The 16,239-nt window shown below is 57.1% G+C and overlaps 2 protein-coding genes across 5 annotated transcripts in view; both read left to right on the forward strand.

Annotated features, from left to right (window-relative positions):
* The window catches only part of RNF157 (ring finger protein 157), an 80,767-nt gene extending 70,337 nt beyond the window's left edge, over positions 1-10,430 (forward strand). Inside the window, exons 18-19 of one of the 4 annotated variants that reach the window (XM_067717463.1) lie at positions 1,657-1,767; positions 7,567-10,430. In XM_067717463.1, coding sequence (XP_067573564.1) covers positions 1,657-1,767; positions 7,567-7,688 — 233 coding nt within the window. In that variant the 3' untranslated portion in view covers positions 7,689-10,430. Of the gene's footprint in view, positions 1-1,656; positions 1,768-7,566 lie in introns of those variants that run through there. The other 3 variants (XM_067717464.1, XM_067717467.1, XM_067717465.1) reach the window with 3 other exon arrangements.
* A 1,141-nt stretch (positions 10,431-11,571) lies between these two features.
* FOXJ1 (forkhead box J1) lies at positions 11,572-16,075 on the forward strand. The gene is made up of 3 exons (XM_067714629.1): positions 11,572-11,698; positions 12,274-12,938; positions 14,618-16,075. The coding sequence occupies exons 2-3, from the start codon at positions 12,441-12,443 to the stop codon at positions 15,383-15,385; spliced, it is 1,266 nt and encodes a 421-aa protein (XP_067570730.1). The 5' UTR covers positions 11,572-11,698; positions 12,274-12,440; the 3' UTR covers positions 15,386-16,075.
* Positions 16,076-16,239: the final 164 nt, after the last annotated feature.

A 16,239-nucleotide genomic window follows, 5' to 3' on the forward strand; every position in this document is an offset into this window, starting at 1 on the left:
CAGAAGGATCACAGCCCTGGCAGCACAGCGAAGGTGAGGTGAAGAGACGTCAGCAGCTCAGCGTAGACTAGTGTTTGTAGGCTATCGGAACGATTCTCTTTACCATCTTCAGGCCTCAAGTATATATTTTTTTAAATTGGAATAGTTGGTTTACAATGTTGTGTTAGTTTCTGCTGTCCAGCAAAGTGAATCAATTATACGTATACACATATCCACTCTTTTTTAGATTCTTTTCCCATACAGGTCATTACAGAGTATTGAGTAGAGTCCCCTGTGCTCTACAGTAGGTCCTTATTAGTTACCTATTTTATATATAGTAGTGTGTATATGTCAATCCCAATCTCCCAGTTTATCCCTCCCCTCCCTTCTCCCCGCCATAACCATAAGTTTGGTTTCTACCTCTGTGACTCTATTTCTGTTTTGTAAATAAGGTCAATTATACCTTCAGTTGGAAGAATTTTGTTTCTAGTAAGCCGAGAAGCGAAGGAACGACCTACATATAGAGCAAGGAAGCAGGGGGGGCAGGCTGGGAATCCCGCCTGGGAGTGCAGGACCGGGCGTCCCAGCAACCGGTGTCTCTTCCCTCTGCTCCTCTGAGGTGCCTCCGCAGAAGGGCAACCTCCAGAGCAGACCTGGATCCCAGCCGGGATGCAGATGGCATGCTAGTCGCTTCTGCTTTGGCCCTGCCAGTTGCTTGGGGGGCGGTGTGGTGTGCAGGGGGTGCGCATGCACACTTGACCACTCTCTCCTGGCCAAGTAGTGCCGGAGGAGGGGTGGTCGCCCAGGCTGTGCCTCTGCTGCACGCGTGCGCCAGCCAAGCCGGGGTTGGGCGCCGCCTCCCCTCGGTTGATGTCTTCAGGGCTCAAGGCTCCGAGTTCTCCATTGTGATTGTCGCCCCCCCATAGAATATTTGCTTCTAAAAGGCACAGGGCAGTACGTGGTTTCCACCTCACATTCCATATGTGGTTTCCGCCTGACATGCCATACGCAGTAGATGTATGTTTCTTCCTCTCCCTTTCACCAAGGAAACAAAGCGGGGTGGGGGGCTTGAAAAAATAACATCTAAGACTGTCCGCTTCCCATCTTCCACGACTGTAGGTTTCTGGTCAGCCCCTTAAAACATACTCAGAAGAGCAAATTAAGTCTCAAAGAAAATAAATCATAATTTTGCGAACGAAGCGATTCTTTGATTTGAGGAGCAAAATATGGAACCCAAGAGCTTTAATTGCCGTTTTATGTATTAGTCATTTCGCAGAGTCTTGTGGTCATAAACACACCCCACGTCCACCAACAGACACAGGCCGGGGCCAGGGTCGCTTCCCCTGTGGCTCTCCTAGCTCTTCCAGCCTGGCTTAGCTCTGCTCTGGGCCCGGGTCTGCATGGTCCGTATCCCACAGACCTCCCCAGGGTCTGATTTCCCAGGAACGAAGGCTGGAAAGGGGCCAGTTAAGGAAACAGAGCAGAAGAGAGCGAGAACACAAACATACCCACACAGTTTCCTTTATTGTCCACTCTTTACCCACTTAATTATTGTCTTTTTTTTAACATATGATTTGATTTTTTTTGTCTCCATCCTTAAGATTTTTATTTTAAGGACAAAGCAAAGCAGAGAAAAACACAGCCAGGCCCTCTCTAACTGCCTTAACTCCGTTACAGGCCAGAGGACATTCGCATTTCTAGGTATGGAGTGTGACAATAACAATGACTTTGACATCGCCAGCGTGAAAGCACTGGACAATAAGCTGTGCTCTGAGGTCTGCTTACCCGGTGAGTGGCAGTCTGCTGAACATGAACTTGGTGGGAGATGCTCCCCTGCTCGCACCCCTGCTCTCACCCTGGGACACCCATCTCCTGCCCTACAGTTCCTACAAGAAGGCATGGGCTTTGCTAAGATGCTGGGAGCCAGTTGCTGAAAGGAAGTGAGGCGGCCTCGGGAGAGTCCTTGGGCAAAAAGCGACTCTGCTCTAAGCGAGACTATTTGGGCATGAAGAAAGGCGCAAAAATCCCTCCAAATCCTTCCGATTTGGCCTGACCGTGCCCCCTCCATCATGATCTTGCAGTTGCCATGGCAGGGGGCCTGGTCTTGTTTCCATCAACAGGCAGTTTAAGGCAGACACGGCCTCTGTGAGAAGGTCTTGGAAAGAGAGCCTGAGCCCTTGAAAAGGGAACCTGTAGCTCCTCAGAGGAGAGTGTTTAGTTAGGATCAGAGAGGAATTTCAAAGCCAGCGTTTTATAGACTAGCTCTGTGACCCAGTGAGCCCTGGGCTACCACCAGTTGCCTTGTGCTCCCTAGATTTGGATCCCAAAGGAACGATCAGGGGTCGAGGGTGACTCTTCTCCCTGGAGCCCTAACTCTGTAAATTCGATCAGGGCCGTCGACATGCCCCTTGTTCCTTCTCATGACACTAAACTGAATCTGGGATGAGTTCTCAGGGGGAGCCCACCTGTCAGTCACACTCTGGGCACTGACGTCCCTCTGCTCCGTGCTCACCAAGGGCTCCACCAACCATGGCTCTAAAGCCACGTCTTGCCCAGTGGACTAGGTCGAAATTGCCCCTCCTGGGTTCACGGCAGAGACTGCCTTCATGTTGCGTGGTTTGTAATCTCCTAAACATGCCCTGGACATGTTTAAGCTTCAGGACAGCCACGTCTCGTCGTGGGTCCAGTGCTTTACTCTCTTGGCGACGTGGCTACAGGCGCTGGAGGGACACGAACTCCTGTGGTTGCCACTCTCCATCAGCTTGCAAAAGACCCAGGTCTTCACCCCTCTGGCCCCATGCAGGCTTGTGGTGGAGGAAGCCGTAATCCCTGGAGACACCTCCCACGGCCTTCCCAAGGGCTCTCTGGTCCCTTCCCACTTAGCGTTGACCCAGCCAGGCCTGGGCCAGAGCGGCTGAGATCCAGGGTACACTTCACTTCCTGCCTTCCCACTCTTTACCTGGCTCCTGTCTGTCCATTTGTTTCTCATGTCTTTTTGCCAAATGTACGTCTGTCTGTCCAGTTTGTTTATTTTGAAACTCATTTATGTTATCCAGACTTCGTGTGAAAGTTCACGTTCACCCACACCCAACCCCAAGCTTGCTGGGCGTGCGCACATCCGAGGGGCTCTCGCTGAGGCTTCCATTCCTAACTGGCAAGAGCCTGTATTTTAATATGCTGAAATTTCCCAGGAAAAAGAAATATTTGTGAGAATAGATGAATCCCTGTTCCACAAAAGCGGGGATGCTTCTGTGGCAAAGGTTACAGGCAGGATTTGTTTTGGTCACTAGTTGGGGAAGATGACATCTCTGCCCTCACTCCGCCCTGTGTCTGTGGCAGCTGTGCCGGCCAGCCGCTCACTGGGCTTCAAGAGAGGAATCTAGGCTCCTGCCTCCCCCCAGCGGCTCCCCACCAACCCCCGTTTTTTGGCAGAGAGAGCTACTGGGATTGTTTCAGCCACCCATGCTGGTGGAAGCTGACCCCAGGCCTCTGCTTCCTCCTGTCCCTAACTCCCCAGGCCTCTGCTTCCTCCTGTCCCTAACTCCTTCCGGCCAAGCTGCTGGTGGATGTTTATTCCACTCTGGGATTGCGGCAGGGGAGCGAGACCTGGAAGGAAAACAGTGCCTGGGCTTCCTTATGGTGATCTCGGGAGCCAGCCATTCTCAGATTAAACTGGCTCCACCCTTCAGGCCAGACGTGAAACCCAATGACAGTGGCGGCTGCCGGAAGAGGGACTTGAGGGTCACATCGTAGCCTCACCCCGAGGTCTCAAGGACACTTACGGAGAAGGAAAGTGCATCTGCTCTCTTGGTAAAATGTTTCTCGGGTTCTGCTGTTAGCATCACACTGGTAGCAAAGTGCTGGGGAACTCTCTGGACGCATCTGTCGGGTTAATGACAGGAGTATCCACTTTGGTAGGTCCCGTGGAATCAACAGGCCTCACCACGCTCAGCTGTAAGTTCAAAGTTCCATCCTATGACTGAGGTGCCTCAGGCTGGCTTGGCCATCAGGACAGCTTCTCAGGCACTTGGTCCCCCTCTCCATGCTGTTTCCCTCCCCACACGGATGCCACTCCCCTCACGGAGCGCCCACAAGGAGGGAACCCAGGGAGCATCCCATGGTCCACCCTCCCCAGGCCCACACGTGCTCTGCCAGGAGCCCCAGCTGGCGGCAATGATGGCTCAGGTCCCCATCCTCGCTGCTCTCATCACCCTTGTGGGAGTGACGCTGAGAGAGCACCTGTGTCATTCCAGCCCCTCTTCCCCTAAGAAGCCTCTGGGTCTTCTTTGGCCCCAAGACCAAGGTCGGGGGGCGATGGTATGTTCTGAGATTGTTCTGCAAGGTTCTCAAAGGGAGGAAATCTGAGTTGACCATTGTAGGTGGTGAGCCGATTAGAACTGCGAGGCCGTGCTAGGTAGACGGGGCTCCAGGGAATCTGATGGAGTATCGCACAGGCAGCAGGATGGTGGTCAGGGGACCAGTGACAATCCTGTGAAAAGGCTCTGGGGAGTGTGATGGGAAAAAGCAAAGGTAATTTGGGTTTATTAGTGGAAATACAAATTTTGTGTGTGTGTGTGTGTGTGTGTGTGTGGTACGCGGGCCTCTCACTGTTGTGGCCTCTCCCGTTGCGGAGTACAGGCTCTGGACGCGTAGGCTCAGCGGCCATGGCTCACGGGCCCAGCCGCTCCGCAGCATGTGGGATCTTCCCGGACCGGGGCACGAACCCGTGTCCCCTGCATCGGCAGGCGGACTCTCAACCGCTGAGCCACCAGGGAAGCCCGATACAAATGTTTTTAAATGACGGCATTGGACGGGAGTGGGCATACCGATGAAATCTAAAAGTACTTATGGAGGGAATTCCCTGGCAGTCCAGTGGTTAGGACTCAGCACTTTCACTGCAGTGGCCTGGTTCAATCCCTGGTCGGAGAACTAAGATCCTCCAAGCCACTGCGCAGCCCAAAGCAAAACAAACAAAGAAAAGTACTTATGGAGACCTGAACTAACCCAAGACTAAGACGCCACTAGGAAGGGTTACGCTTCGCAGATACTAAGGAGAAATCTGAATTAACTTTCTCTTTTCCTGGAGAGAAACTCTACAAGATGGTGGAACTGTTACAGACCTTAAATTTAATTAGTGGCTGGGTAGAGGCAGGAAAGAGCTGTGCGGAATCCCCCTAGATGTGCTACCCAAATCTGCCTCTAGAGGTCTCTTCACGCCCCCATTTCTGAGCCTGAGGATGGAATTAAGTGGGAACCACCTTTCTCTACCTCCCGTGAAGGATTGTGAATCTCCAGGCCCCCTTTTCTGGCTGAGGGCTGGACGGAATGGTAGCACCCGCTCAGGAAGTCCTCCTGCGCCTTCCAGGCTTACCTTCTGCATCCAGGATGCGCGGAGCGGCAGGGTTTTGCCGAGGGTCTGGCAGAAGCCTTTTTAGAGGAAAGAGCACCACCGACTGTACCAAGAAGCCGGGAGAACAGAGACTTCAGGTCTGAGTCTTGAGGCTGCTTCAGAAGGAGCCAGTTTTCAGCCCTGGCTCAGAATCTGGACCGGTGGTGTTTGTAGCAAGGACTCATGAATTAAGAGCCAGGCAATCTGGCAGCCAGTGGTGGTGGCGGCGAGGCTGTGGCAGTGTTTTGATTTGACTGTGTGTGTGTGTGTGTGTGTGTGTGTGTGTGTGTGTGTGTGTGTCTTCTCTCCTGTTTACCATTTGCTTTTGGTCTTTCCTACCAAACAGCTGCAGTTCCTGAGTCCTGCCCCATAAACACTGAGGAATAAGTATGAGATCTACCAAATGAACGAACAACTTATTTCATCTGGGGGTTCCTAACGTAGAAGGGCAATCTTGCCTGCTCTTCATCCTGTCACCCTTAGAGGGGAAAAGCACTGTGGACCCATGTGCCGGACTCCGGTGCCCCCAGGGACTAGAGATCCCCACGTTCCGTCTGGCTGCGAGAGATACCTAAAAATTTCCTGTCCCACTCACTCCCCTTCCCCTGGGGTCCACCTCCACAGACTATTATTAGAGGCTTAGGGCGGATTATCGCACCAGGACATTTATGGGAAATACACAGTTTATACCCACTTAATCCTAGTGTTTCTGCCATTAAAGGGTTTCGTGTCTTGGGCTGGCCTAACCTGAAGCTGACCCCAGACATTCGTGAGTGGCCTCCCTCAAACGTGATGCAGTGAGCCTCACGCCCACCCTCCAGGGTCGGCCAGCTTCGTCCACGAACTGAGCCCTCTGATGGGCCAGGCATGGCTCTCAGCTCTGCCCGGGAGGAGATCACAGTGTGATGGAGGGTTCAGCAGTTTCCACACGGCGTGAGAAATTGGGTGGTGGTTCAGGCCGGTGGGGGGGGGGAGCACTTCGGAGCACGCTGGACCCCATCTGGCTTGGGGGGGGGGCCTTCTGGGGGCAGGTGCTGGGAGAGGCAGCTCAGCAGTCCTCGGCCAGAGGATGGAAGGCTTTCCCCAACCTCAGGGGGTTAGGGCTTCATTCTCTCCCTTCAGAAGGGGCATCTCGCTGCACTGGAGGGAATGAATCAGATGGAGCCAGTCTGTGGGCTGGGAGGACGACTGGGGGGAGATGAGTGTGGCCTGAACAAGGCCTGGGGGGCGGCTGGTTGTCGCGCACATTCTATGAGTCAGGCGCCCTGCTCACCGCTCTCCCATGTCGCCTCACTTAGTCTCACAGCACCCCTGGGGGGGGGAGGGTAAGTACTTGTCTCCCATCTGATGGATGGGAAAACCAGGGCTCCAAGTACAATGACCTGCCCAGGGTCACACAGTCAGTACGTTACAAGCTGGGGCTGTACCCCGGTTTTCTGACTACCGGTTTAGACATTACTAGAGCTTGAACAAGCAGGAGGTCATAATGGATTGGATACAGAGCACAAAGGAGAGAGAAGCACCGAGAGTGGGTTTCCAGCAGGGGCAGCGGGTGCTTCTTGTGCAGGAACTGCAGTACAAGGGGGGAAGATGATGAGTTTTGTGGATGGTACCCGGGGGACCCCAAAGCTCTGGAGCTCATGTCTCCTGGGGTTGTTGACACCAGCTGATAGCAAATCCCGGTGGGCTGTTCGGGTGCAGAAAGAGAGGAACAGGCGCCACTCTGTTCTCCCCCATGCCATTTGGTCCCTGGCACCCTGCTGGGCAGCCCGTCACTTCCTGCCCCACCCTGGCCCCCACAGCAAACACTAACTCTGAGCCCAAATTAACACACTCTTCTCCCTCCCCTTCGTCTCCTCCTGCTCTCATGAAAGTCTCAGCCAGACTCAGTTTCTTTTCCTGTAACACTTAGGCAAACTTCAAGACCAAATAAAGACACAAAAGTGGATCCTAGGGCAAAGCTCACAAAACAAGGACCATCCTGCATGTCCCTCCATCAATGGGCCACAGTGGCCATGACTGTCCCTAGCCCAGTGGGCGCCAGTGCTCCCAAGTTTCACGTGCTGTGGTTTGCACCCTGTGGGAGTTCCAGGTAACGCGCGTCCTGCCAGTTTTCGTGCCAAACTCCCGGACTGTCCTGCCAGAGACACCATCTGGACCAAACCAAAGGTCCGGTAATCTTCCTTTCCTCTTCTCAGGTGCCTGGCAGGCTGATGACAACGTGGTCAGTCGTCGGAACACGCAGCGCCGACGCCTATCTTCTGCCAGCCTGGAGGACCCTGAGAACAGGCTCTGCGTGTGGGGTCCTTTGGCCATCTGAGAGCCCTAGCCCCTGAACCAGGGCTCTCCTCCCGCCCTCGCATCCCATCCTGGCCTCATGGCACCACGGACCTCCCGGGCATCCTCAGCAAAACACATGGAGACTTTTTAGACCCACGTGAAAGCTGGATGCTGAGGGCACCTGCCCCTTCTCCCAGGCTCATCTTCCACATCCGTGATCCTTCCTCTCTCAGAAGGGACCGGAAGCCTCTTTTCTCTTTGTGGGCTAAAGCCACTCAATGAACTGCAGCTCATGAGACCCTTTGCAGAGAGTCTCTGGAATGTTTCCACTGTATCTTGACCTTCAGGTGGAGCTGTGGTCCACAGACTGGTTATTTCTCGTGCATCTTTTTTTCTCCTTAGGAGGTAGACCAAGAAGACTCAAGAGTTTGGGTGACTTCACTGTAAACACCCATCTGGCATTTTCTAGTCTCTGGGACATCATAACCAATCTGAAGCCTGCAGTTTGGGGTGGCGTTGGGGGATGACTCCTGTGAGAAGGGAAAGCCATATTGCACTGTAAGTGGGGTTTCCCTCAAAATGCGTTAGGAGCTCCTTTCTCAAGGACAAGAAGCAGTGGCAACCACCAGAAGGTCGGTTGGGAAAACAGTTCTTGCTTCTGATAGCAGAGGCTGTGCCTCGTGTGTACGTCTGCTTAGGAAGGAGGCCTTGAATCTGACAATCCCTCAGTTAAATGATTACCTACCGGGGAGTTATTTATGATCAAGTGCACTCAGGAAGGCCTGGGGCTCCATCCTAAGGGGACACTGCAAAGGTATTGTTGACGCCCTCTATGAACCAGGCACTTGTTAGGGACCGTCGTATATTATCACGTTTCATCACTACCGCCCTGGCAGGTGGCATTCTTATCCCTGCCGCCCCCGTTTCCACCCCACTTTTCTTAAATAGTTGAAGAAATAGTCTGAGAGAGGGGTGGACCGGTGGTTCTCATCTGGTGCCCAGGAACCCCAAAGGAGGTTGGGGGAAGGGCTGAGCTGGGGTCAGTGGTGGTCTGGGAGGCTCCCCACCCCACCGGTTTTCCTCCCCTGTCCGCCAGATCAGCTGAGCCTGATGGGGGGAGGGGGAGGTACTGCCTTCCATAGGCTCATTAGAGATTTAGAGATATTGTTCAAACCACATGTCCACCCCACCTCAGTCCAGTGTAGGGCATATAAATAACAGCCTGAAACAGCAAGGCCGTAAGCTGTTGGGTATTCGTCTCTCAACACTAGTGTTATCAATGGATTCCTCGTAGCTCTCTGATAGAGGCATTGTCTGCTGGCTTTTGGAAGAGGTGGTGGTTCCATGGAGCATGAGATTGAGAAGCAAAGTGGGATCCAACAGTTTGTGGGGCTGAGATGTGACGGAGTCCTAGGCTATGCCCACCATGATGGCCTGAATTGGTAGTTGGAATTGTTGCCCTAGAAGAGCTTTTCAGGGTCCTTCCCGAGGCCTCAAAGGGAGCCCAGTGCCGGGGGGTCTTTTGCACCTCCTGTGTGGCTTCTTTGCCCTGCCAGGTGGGTGGTGACCCTCACTGCCTGGTGGTTGTGATTCATATCCTGCCCTGGGGGTGGGCAGGGGGAGGCCTGTGGTCCTGACAGACACTACATGAGCCAAGCCTGAATCTCAGCTTCTGCCTTGAGTTCCCGTGTCCACCCGCTCTGAAATCCTGCAGTGGACTCTGCTGTTTCAGGCCCCACTTAATGTCCTTTCTTTCCCCGAAACATTCTTACAGCCCCTTTCATATTGAAGATTCGAGCAATAACCCCACTTCCTGATTTCCTTGAAGTCTGAGCCCCAGAAACACTAGGGAAGGGGGCGCTCCCTTAGCCTGGGCTGGTGGCATACAGATCCACCTCCTCTCCCGGCAGGTAGTATTCACAGTGTGGTGTCACCTGAGATGAAGGAGATGCAGGTAAACAGACGCCACGGTGGCCAGGAACCCTAAGAGGAAGCCGTTGTCTTCACCCTTTCTGGAGGGTCTGTCTTCTCCCAGGAAGAGGCTCAGAGAGATTCCTCAAGGCCTTGGTTCCATAACCAAGACATACCCGGGTGAGAAATGGCCTTTCACTCCTGTTTCTCAGACAGTTCCTGCTCTCTCCCCCATCCCCTCACCTCTTTGCCCTCATTTAGCTCTTTGGCGAACAGAAATATCCCATCCAAAAGGGCTGGGATCAGGGAACAGGGCTCAGAGCCTGGTCAGGGAACAGGGCAGCTGCCCCAGTCATCATCTGGAGATGGTCATGTTGTTAGCAGTTGACCCAGAGAGAATATGACGGGGCCTGGCTTCTCACACAAGGACACAGACTCACCGGAGGCCTGGGGCTCCTTCCTGCCACACTCAGGTCGGAGCTCACCTATGAGCTCACTTCCGAGTGGTGCGGCGATCCCAGTCTTCTCACAGAGCCCTTTTTCCTTCTCCTCCCCAGTCCCATCCCACCAGAGGTCATGCCCACGCTGGGGCATCTCCTGGGCACGGATCCACACACGTTAAGCCATCTCACCTGGGGAGAGTTTGTGTCCTGTTCACCTGACCTTGGCATGCTGGTTGCTCACTTTGCTTTAGGATCTGCACACCTAGTGTGTGTATGTGTGTACTGTTGTGCCATCTGTGTACCCCTCACTCCCTGGAGTACACTCGTGGGCACACTACAGTGGGGACGTCAAGGATGCAATATTTATGGATTGCTGCATGATTCTTAAAAATGAATAAAACTGTTCACAAGGGAAGGAGAGCTGTTAACTGCGCAGTTGGCTTATTTGTGAAAGTTTCTGTCCGACTTTCTCCAGCACGCTTTTAATACTTTTACTCAAGACAAGCTGGACATGGAGGAGTGAGAGAGGGCAAGGGGTAGGGAAAGACATGTTTCTGGGTGGGAGTTGGTGTACCATCCCCCGGGCACAGCTCCTGCACAGAGGCCTGATAAGGAGCCCTCACCCCCACCCCCTTCAACCGGAGAACTTCCAACTGCAGCTCCTCAATAATTGAAGAGCAGGAAAGCTGGTGACTGGAGGGAGGCTGGGGGAAGGGAGGAGGAAGGACCACAGTCCACCGTTAGTCCGTCACTTGAAGGTTGGTGAAATGAGTGGGGCAAATGACCCCAGTAAGAGAATTTGGCAAGTCCACGGCTTTTCTGAGTTTCACCCACCGGCTCTGCTTCCTCGGCTATCTGGAAAGGAGGGAGAGCACTTCCGAAGAAGCCTCTGGAATGTCAGCTTCTGGGAATCTTGCTGAGGCCGGGGCGGGGAGGGAGCGCTTACCGGGAAACACTGGATTACCCTAGCCACCTTGGGGTGTCTGCGACCGGGGCTGCGGTTTCTGCGGACCTGAGCGGCGGGTGGCATCGGAGAGTCAGACCTGCTTGCGGGCACCAAGACGACACTCGGTCGGGAGACAGGGACAGGCCGCAGAAACGTGAGATTGCCACTCGCAGCCCAGAGGAGAGGAAAGGAAACCCCCAAGCATGCACCCAGCCTTGGCCCCCGCGCCACAGGCTGCGTCCCAGGAGCCGTCGACACCTCTGAGCAGCCCAGATGGGAAGTGGGTGGGGCGGAGCACGGTTCCCGCGACCTCTGCGGGAGCCCCGAGCCGCGCGCCTCTCCGAGCTCTGCGCGGGGCCCTCGGGCGGGAATGCGCGGAGCCGGGACGCGGTGGCGGGTAGGGAGCTGGGTGGCGCGGGAGAGGGCGGCCAGGAGGGAGTTCGAAAAGAGTTACCGCCTGAGAGAGTGGTAAGAGCCCGCGGTCTCCTTGGAGACACCCTGACCAATGGCAGAAGCGGAAGCTGTTTATATGGGCGGGGCGTCGCCATGGCAGCAGGAGAAGCCTTCCGAGCGGCTACTTAATGCCGGTCCCCGGGCCGCTGGCGTTCAGACAGGCGCCGTCGGGCGTTGGGGGCGACGAGGATTACTGGCTGGGCCCTCGAGCTGGGGGCAGAGAGCCGCGGTGGGGGTGGGCGGTAGGAGGAATTTCTTCGAGAACCTTCCTTTGGCCCGGGCTGCGCTCTGAGCCAGGTAAGGGACGGGGAGGGCTGCAGGCCGTGGGAAGGGAGGGCGTCGGTACCAGCCCGCTCTCCCATCCGTCCCCGACGGAAGTGGTGGGCCCGGGGACTGACATCAGAGGAGTTTGGGGGACACTCACTTCCCGCCCCCTTATAACTCTCTGTTTTGTTTCCTTCCTTCCCCTTGATCCCCATCCTATTATCCCTTTTCAAAGAACAGACGACCTCCCCCGCCCCCCGCCCCGTCGTACTGCCCTCCTGGACTCTCTCGCTCCATTTCCATTTGTTGTGGAGGGAGAGAGGGGGGTTAATTTCCCGCTTTGAGGGAGAAGGGGGTGGCCTCGCGTGCCCCTACACTATTCCCTCGTTTGGCTAATTAAGTCGCCTCTAAAAGATCAAAGAGGAAAAGAGCGAGGCGAACCCCCGTGTGGGTCGGACCCCCGGGCACAGCTTCTGTTTCCCAGACCTCGGCAGTAAAAGATCCTCCCCAGCTGCAGGAACGATTTTAGTAAGAGCCTCCCCCCATCGCACACACTCTCCCCTCGGGAGTGAGGAAAGAGGGCTCAGTTCCCGCTATGGTCCCCGCAGGCACCACATTCAGCTCGGAGGAGGCTACCCCCGCATCGCGGGATGGAAGCACGCTTCCGGGAGGCTGTGTAACTGAAGCCGCGGGAGTCAGCGGGCTGGAGAGCTCGGCGGCCACCCTCGGCTCGGCTCGTGGATGTTGACCGCCCCCTCGGAGAGTCCCCGCAGATATGGCGGAGAGCTGGCTACGCGTCTCGGGAGCAGGGGCATCGGAGGAGGCCGGACCGGAAGGCGGCCTGGAGGAGTCCGACGCCCTGGATGACAGCCTGACCAGCCTGCAGTGGCTGCAGGAATTCTCTATTCTCAACGCCAAGGCCCCCGCCCTGCCTTCGGGGGGCACCGACCCCCACGGCTACCACCAGGTGCCAGGCTCGGCCGCGCCGGGGTCTCCCCTGGCGGCCGACCCCGCCTGCCTGGGGCAGCCGCACACGCCCGGCAAGCCCACGTCGTCGTGCACGTCGCGGAGCGCCCCCTCGGGGCTGCAGGCCCCGCCTCCCGACGACGTGGACTACGCCACCAACCCGAACGTGAAGCCGCCCTACTCGTATGCCACGCTCATCTGCATGGCCATGCAGGCCAGCAAGGCCACCAAGATCACCCTGTCGGCCATCTACAAGTGGATCACGGACAACTTCTGCTACTTCCGCCACGCTGACCCCACCTGGCAGGTAGGGGAGGCCCTCCCTCCCTCCCCATGCCCGCGCGGACTGGTCTCACGTCCCAGATCCGCAGGCCAAGTAGGCGCGGTACAGCCAGGGCCCCGAGAGAAGGAAGGCCGTCGAGGAAGGACCTCAAGGGAGCCCAGTGCTTGGACTGCTGCCCCTTTGACTTCAGAGAGGGAGGAGGGAGGATGTTCAGAGGGCTTTAGGGGTGCCGACATAGAGGTTCAAGTGGAAAGAACTTGTCACTCATCCAGCAGGCTCAGCCCAAAGACCAGGGCTGAACTATGCGTGGACACAGCCCCCCAGGGTAGGTTGATGGACTGAGGGACACATTTTTGTCTCAAGTCCTAGAATTCCTAGACACTACCCTACTCAAGGTCAGTTTGTCAGGGCCTGACTGGAAGCAGAGCATCGTTCCCGCCAGGCTCTGCATCCTGCCTGCTTTCAGTTGGCTGGAGGGGGTCTGGGAGGGGAGAGGGGCGTGCTGTGGGGTGTGAAGGCCAGCTGTGTCCCAGTGGAAGGGCTACGGGGCCTTCCTAAAGCTGCTGTGCCAGCCCCCCCCAACCCCTCCCTAGTTTCCTGCCTACATGCCTCCCCCTCTTCTCATCAACCTCCCTGGGGGGACAATTACCTCAGCCAGGTGCTTTCCACAGGGGCTCCTGCCTCCCACACTGGCTTCATGTTCCAAGTCTCCGGAACCTGGCACAGAGCAGCCAGGGGGCCCAGGCCACCGTGTAAACATCCCAGTCTTGCCAGGGGGCACTACTCACCTGCCGGCCCCACTGACCAGGCCCCAGACCCCTGTGCCCCAGCGTGGTTTGGGCTGTGCACCCAGGCGTGAACAAGGCAGGATGGTGATTCAAGGCTGGGCACACACTGCCCTGAGCATCTTCGACCATCAGAATCGGGGCTACTTGGGGACAGAGACCCTGAGGATGTACAGATCCTTCCCTGCGGCACAGGATCACAGTTCCTGTGGTCACAGCTATTCCACGTTTGCTTGGGCCCTGACCCTGGGGCAGGTACCATTTGTAACCTTGGTGAGAAAGCAGAGACCCTCCACCACCCCCCACCCTACCCCAAGCCTGAGAGGCCCCAGGAATGAGCGCTATGCTCTTGGCTGGGTAATAATCAACTGAGGCCTCAGAGCCTGGGGTGGGAGGAGGGGGACATGGGGGGTGAGGGCCCAGGCCAGCAGCCGGCTCTACAAACAAGGAAAGTCATCAGATCCTCCCACACTTCATCCCCCCCCCCACCCACACACACCCTCACACCCACTCACTCATTTCACAAACAGAGAAGGCCAGCCAGGCCCAGGCAGAGGGAGATGGCCGTCCAGGCCCTGGGGGAGCCAAGGCCTTTGGCCAGAGGCCTCAAGCGGCGGGGTGAGGGAGGGAGGGCAGGACAGGGTGGCACTGAGAGCCACCCTGCGGCTCAGGGCTCGGATGACTGAGCAGGCAGATATCCTGGCAACAGGGAACAAAAGCCCCCGACAGCACTCCCAGCTCCTGGTGCCCCGTGGCTGGTGTCCCAGAGCCTCCCGATCGGAGCAGCGCCTCTGTCTCCCCTGCCCCCATCGGAGAGAAGGCGGTGGCGGGACTGGCAGTGGCGCTAGGAACCCCCCCATCACTGACCCCACCTACTCACCCAGCTGTCTTCCTTCTCTCCTATCTCCCTGTGTCCAGAACTCCATCCGCCACAACCTGTCCCTGAACAAGTGCTTCATCAAGGTGCCTCGGGAGAAGGACGAGCCAGGCAAGGGGGGCTTCTGGCGCATCGACCCCCAGTACGCCGAGCGGCTGCTGAGTGGGGCCTTCAAGAAGCGGCGGCTGCCCCCAGTCCAAATCCACCCAGCCTTTGCCCGCCAGGCCGCGCCCGAGCCCAGCGCCGCCCTGTGGGCCGGGCCACTGACCGTGAACACCGAGGCCCAGCAGCTGCTGCGCGAGTTCGAGGAGGCCACTGGGGAGGCAGGCTGGGGTGCGGGCGAGGGCAGGCTGGGGCATAAGCGTAAACAGCCGCTGCCCAAGCGGGTGGCCAAGGTCCCGCGGCCCTCCAGCACCCTGCTGCTGACCCAGGAGGAGCAGGGCGAGCTGGAACCCCTCAAGGGCAACTTTGACTGGGAGGCCATCTTCGACGCCGGCACGCTGGGCGGGGAGCTGGGCACGCTGGAGGCCTTGGAGCTGAGCCCGCCGCTGAGCCCCGCCTTGCACGGGGACGTGGACCTCACCGTCCACGGCCACCACATCGACTGCCCTGTTACCTGGGGGCCTCCGGTGGAGCAGCCTACCAACAGCCTGGACTTCGACGAGACCTTCCTGGCCACATCCTTCCTGCAGCACCCCTGGGACGAGAGCGGCAGTAGCTGCCTGCCCCCCGAGCCCCTCTTTGAGGCCGGGGATGCCACCCTGGCCTCTGACCTGCATGACTGGGCCAGCATGGGCGCCTTCTTGTAAGAAGCCAGGCCCTGCCCCACCTCCAGACAGCGCCCAAGTCTGGGCCCAGACTGCCCCCCCCCCACCAGTGCAGGCCCATGGACACCCTACCGCCCAGGCAGGGGCTGGGCCCGGTCACCCCGTGAGGCCACACGGCCCCCAGCCCAGGCCATCCTCAGATTCTAGTCCAGCAGTCTGAGAATTGGGGCCCAGAACCAAAATTGCTGCCTCCGCTGCCCAGTCCCCCATACACACAGTGTTTCATTGATCCACTTCTTCCCTGCCCCAAGGACACGCTAAGGGCCCTGCGCTATGAGAGCTCCGGCTTGGAGGGGCCCTGGCCAAGCTGGAAGCATCAGTACAGGTCCCGCCCCAGAGCATCTTAGCTTCGAAGCTTCTCTCTCTCCCCCTCTCCTCCCCAGGTCTCTATCCAGAGAAAGTTCCCAGGTACAACAAATGCTGATTAGGTGACTGCAAATTAACGCCCTAGAGGCCTCTCCCGGCAGAGCTTCCCTGGGGCTGGGGCCAGCAGTCTGTGAGGCGCAGCTCCGGGGAGTGGGGAAGAGTGAGGAGACAGGAGACAGAAACGAGGCCGGGGTGCTGGGTGGAGCCAGGAGATTTTCTAAGGCCTCTGGGGTCTTCTGGCTTCATCCCTAGAGGTGGGGCAGAGGGTATATATCCCTAATCTTTGAGCCCAATGTGAGGCTGAGAGCAGCGGGGAGTTGGGGTTCTGGGGGTCAGGGGCTGGGGCAGCCAAGCTGCAGAGGGAAAGGGGACAGACAGACTAATGTAGTGAGTGTAGCTATAGCTGAGGCTTAACTGGGAGGGACGCAGTGCTTGCTAGAACTACCGGGACCAGGAAGCGGGGATGGCCC

The sequence above is a fragment of the Pseudorca crassidens genome, chromosome 19 (assembly GCF_039906515.1).
Source record: "Pseudorca crassidens isolate mPseCra1 chromosome 19, mPseCra1.hap1, whole genome shotgun sequence".
NCBI classification, from domain to species: Eukaryota; Metazoa; Chordata; class Mammalia; order Artiodactyla; family Delphinidae; genus Pseudorca; species Pseudorca crassidens.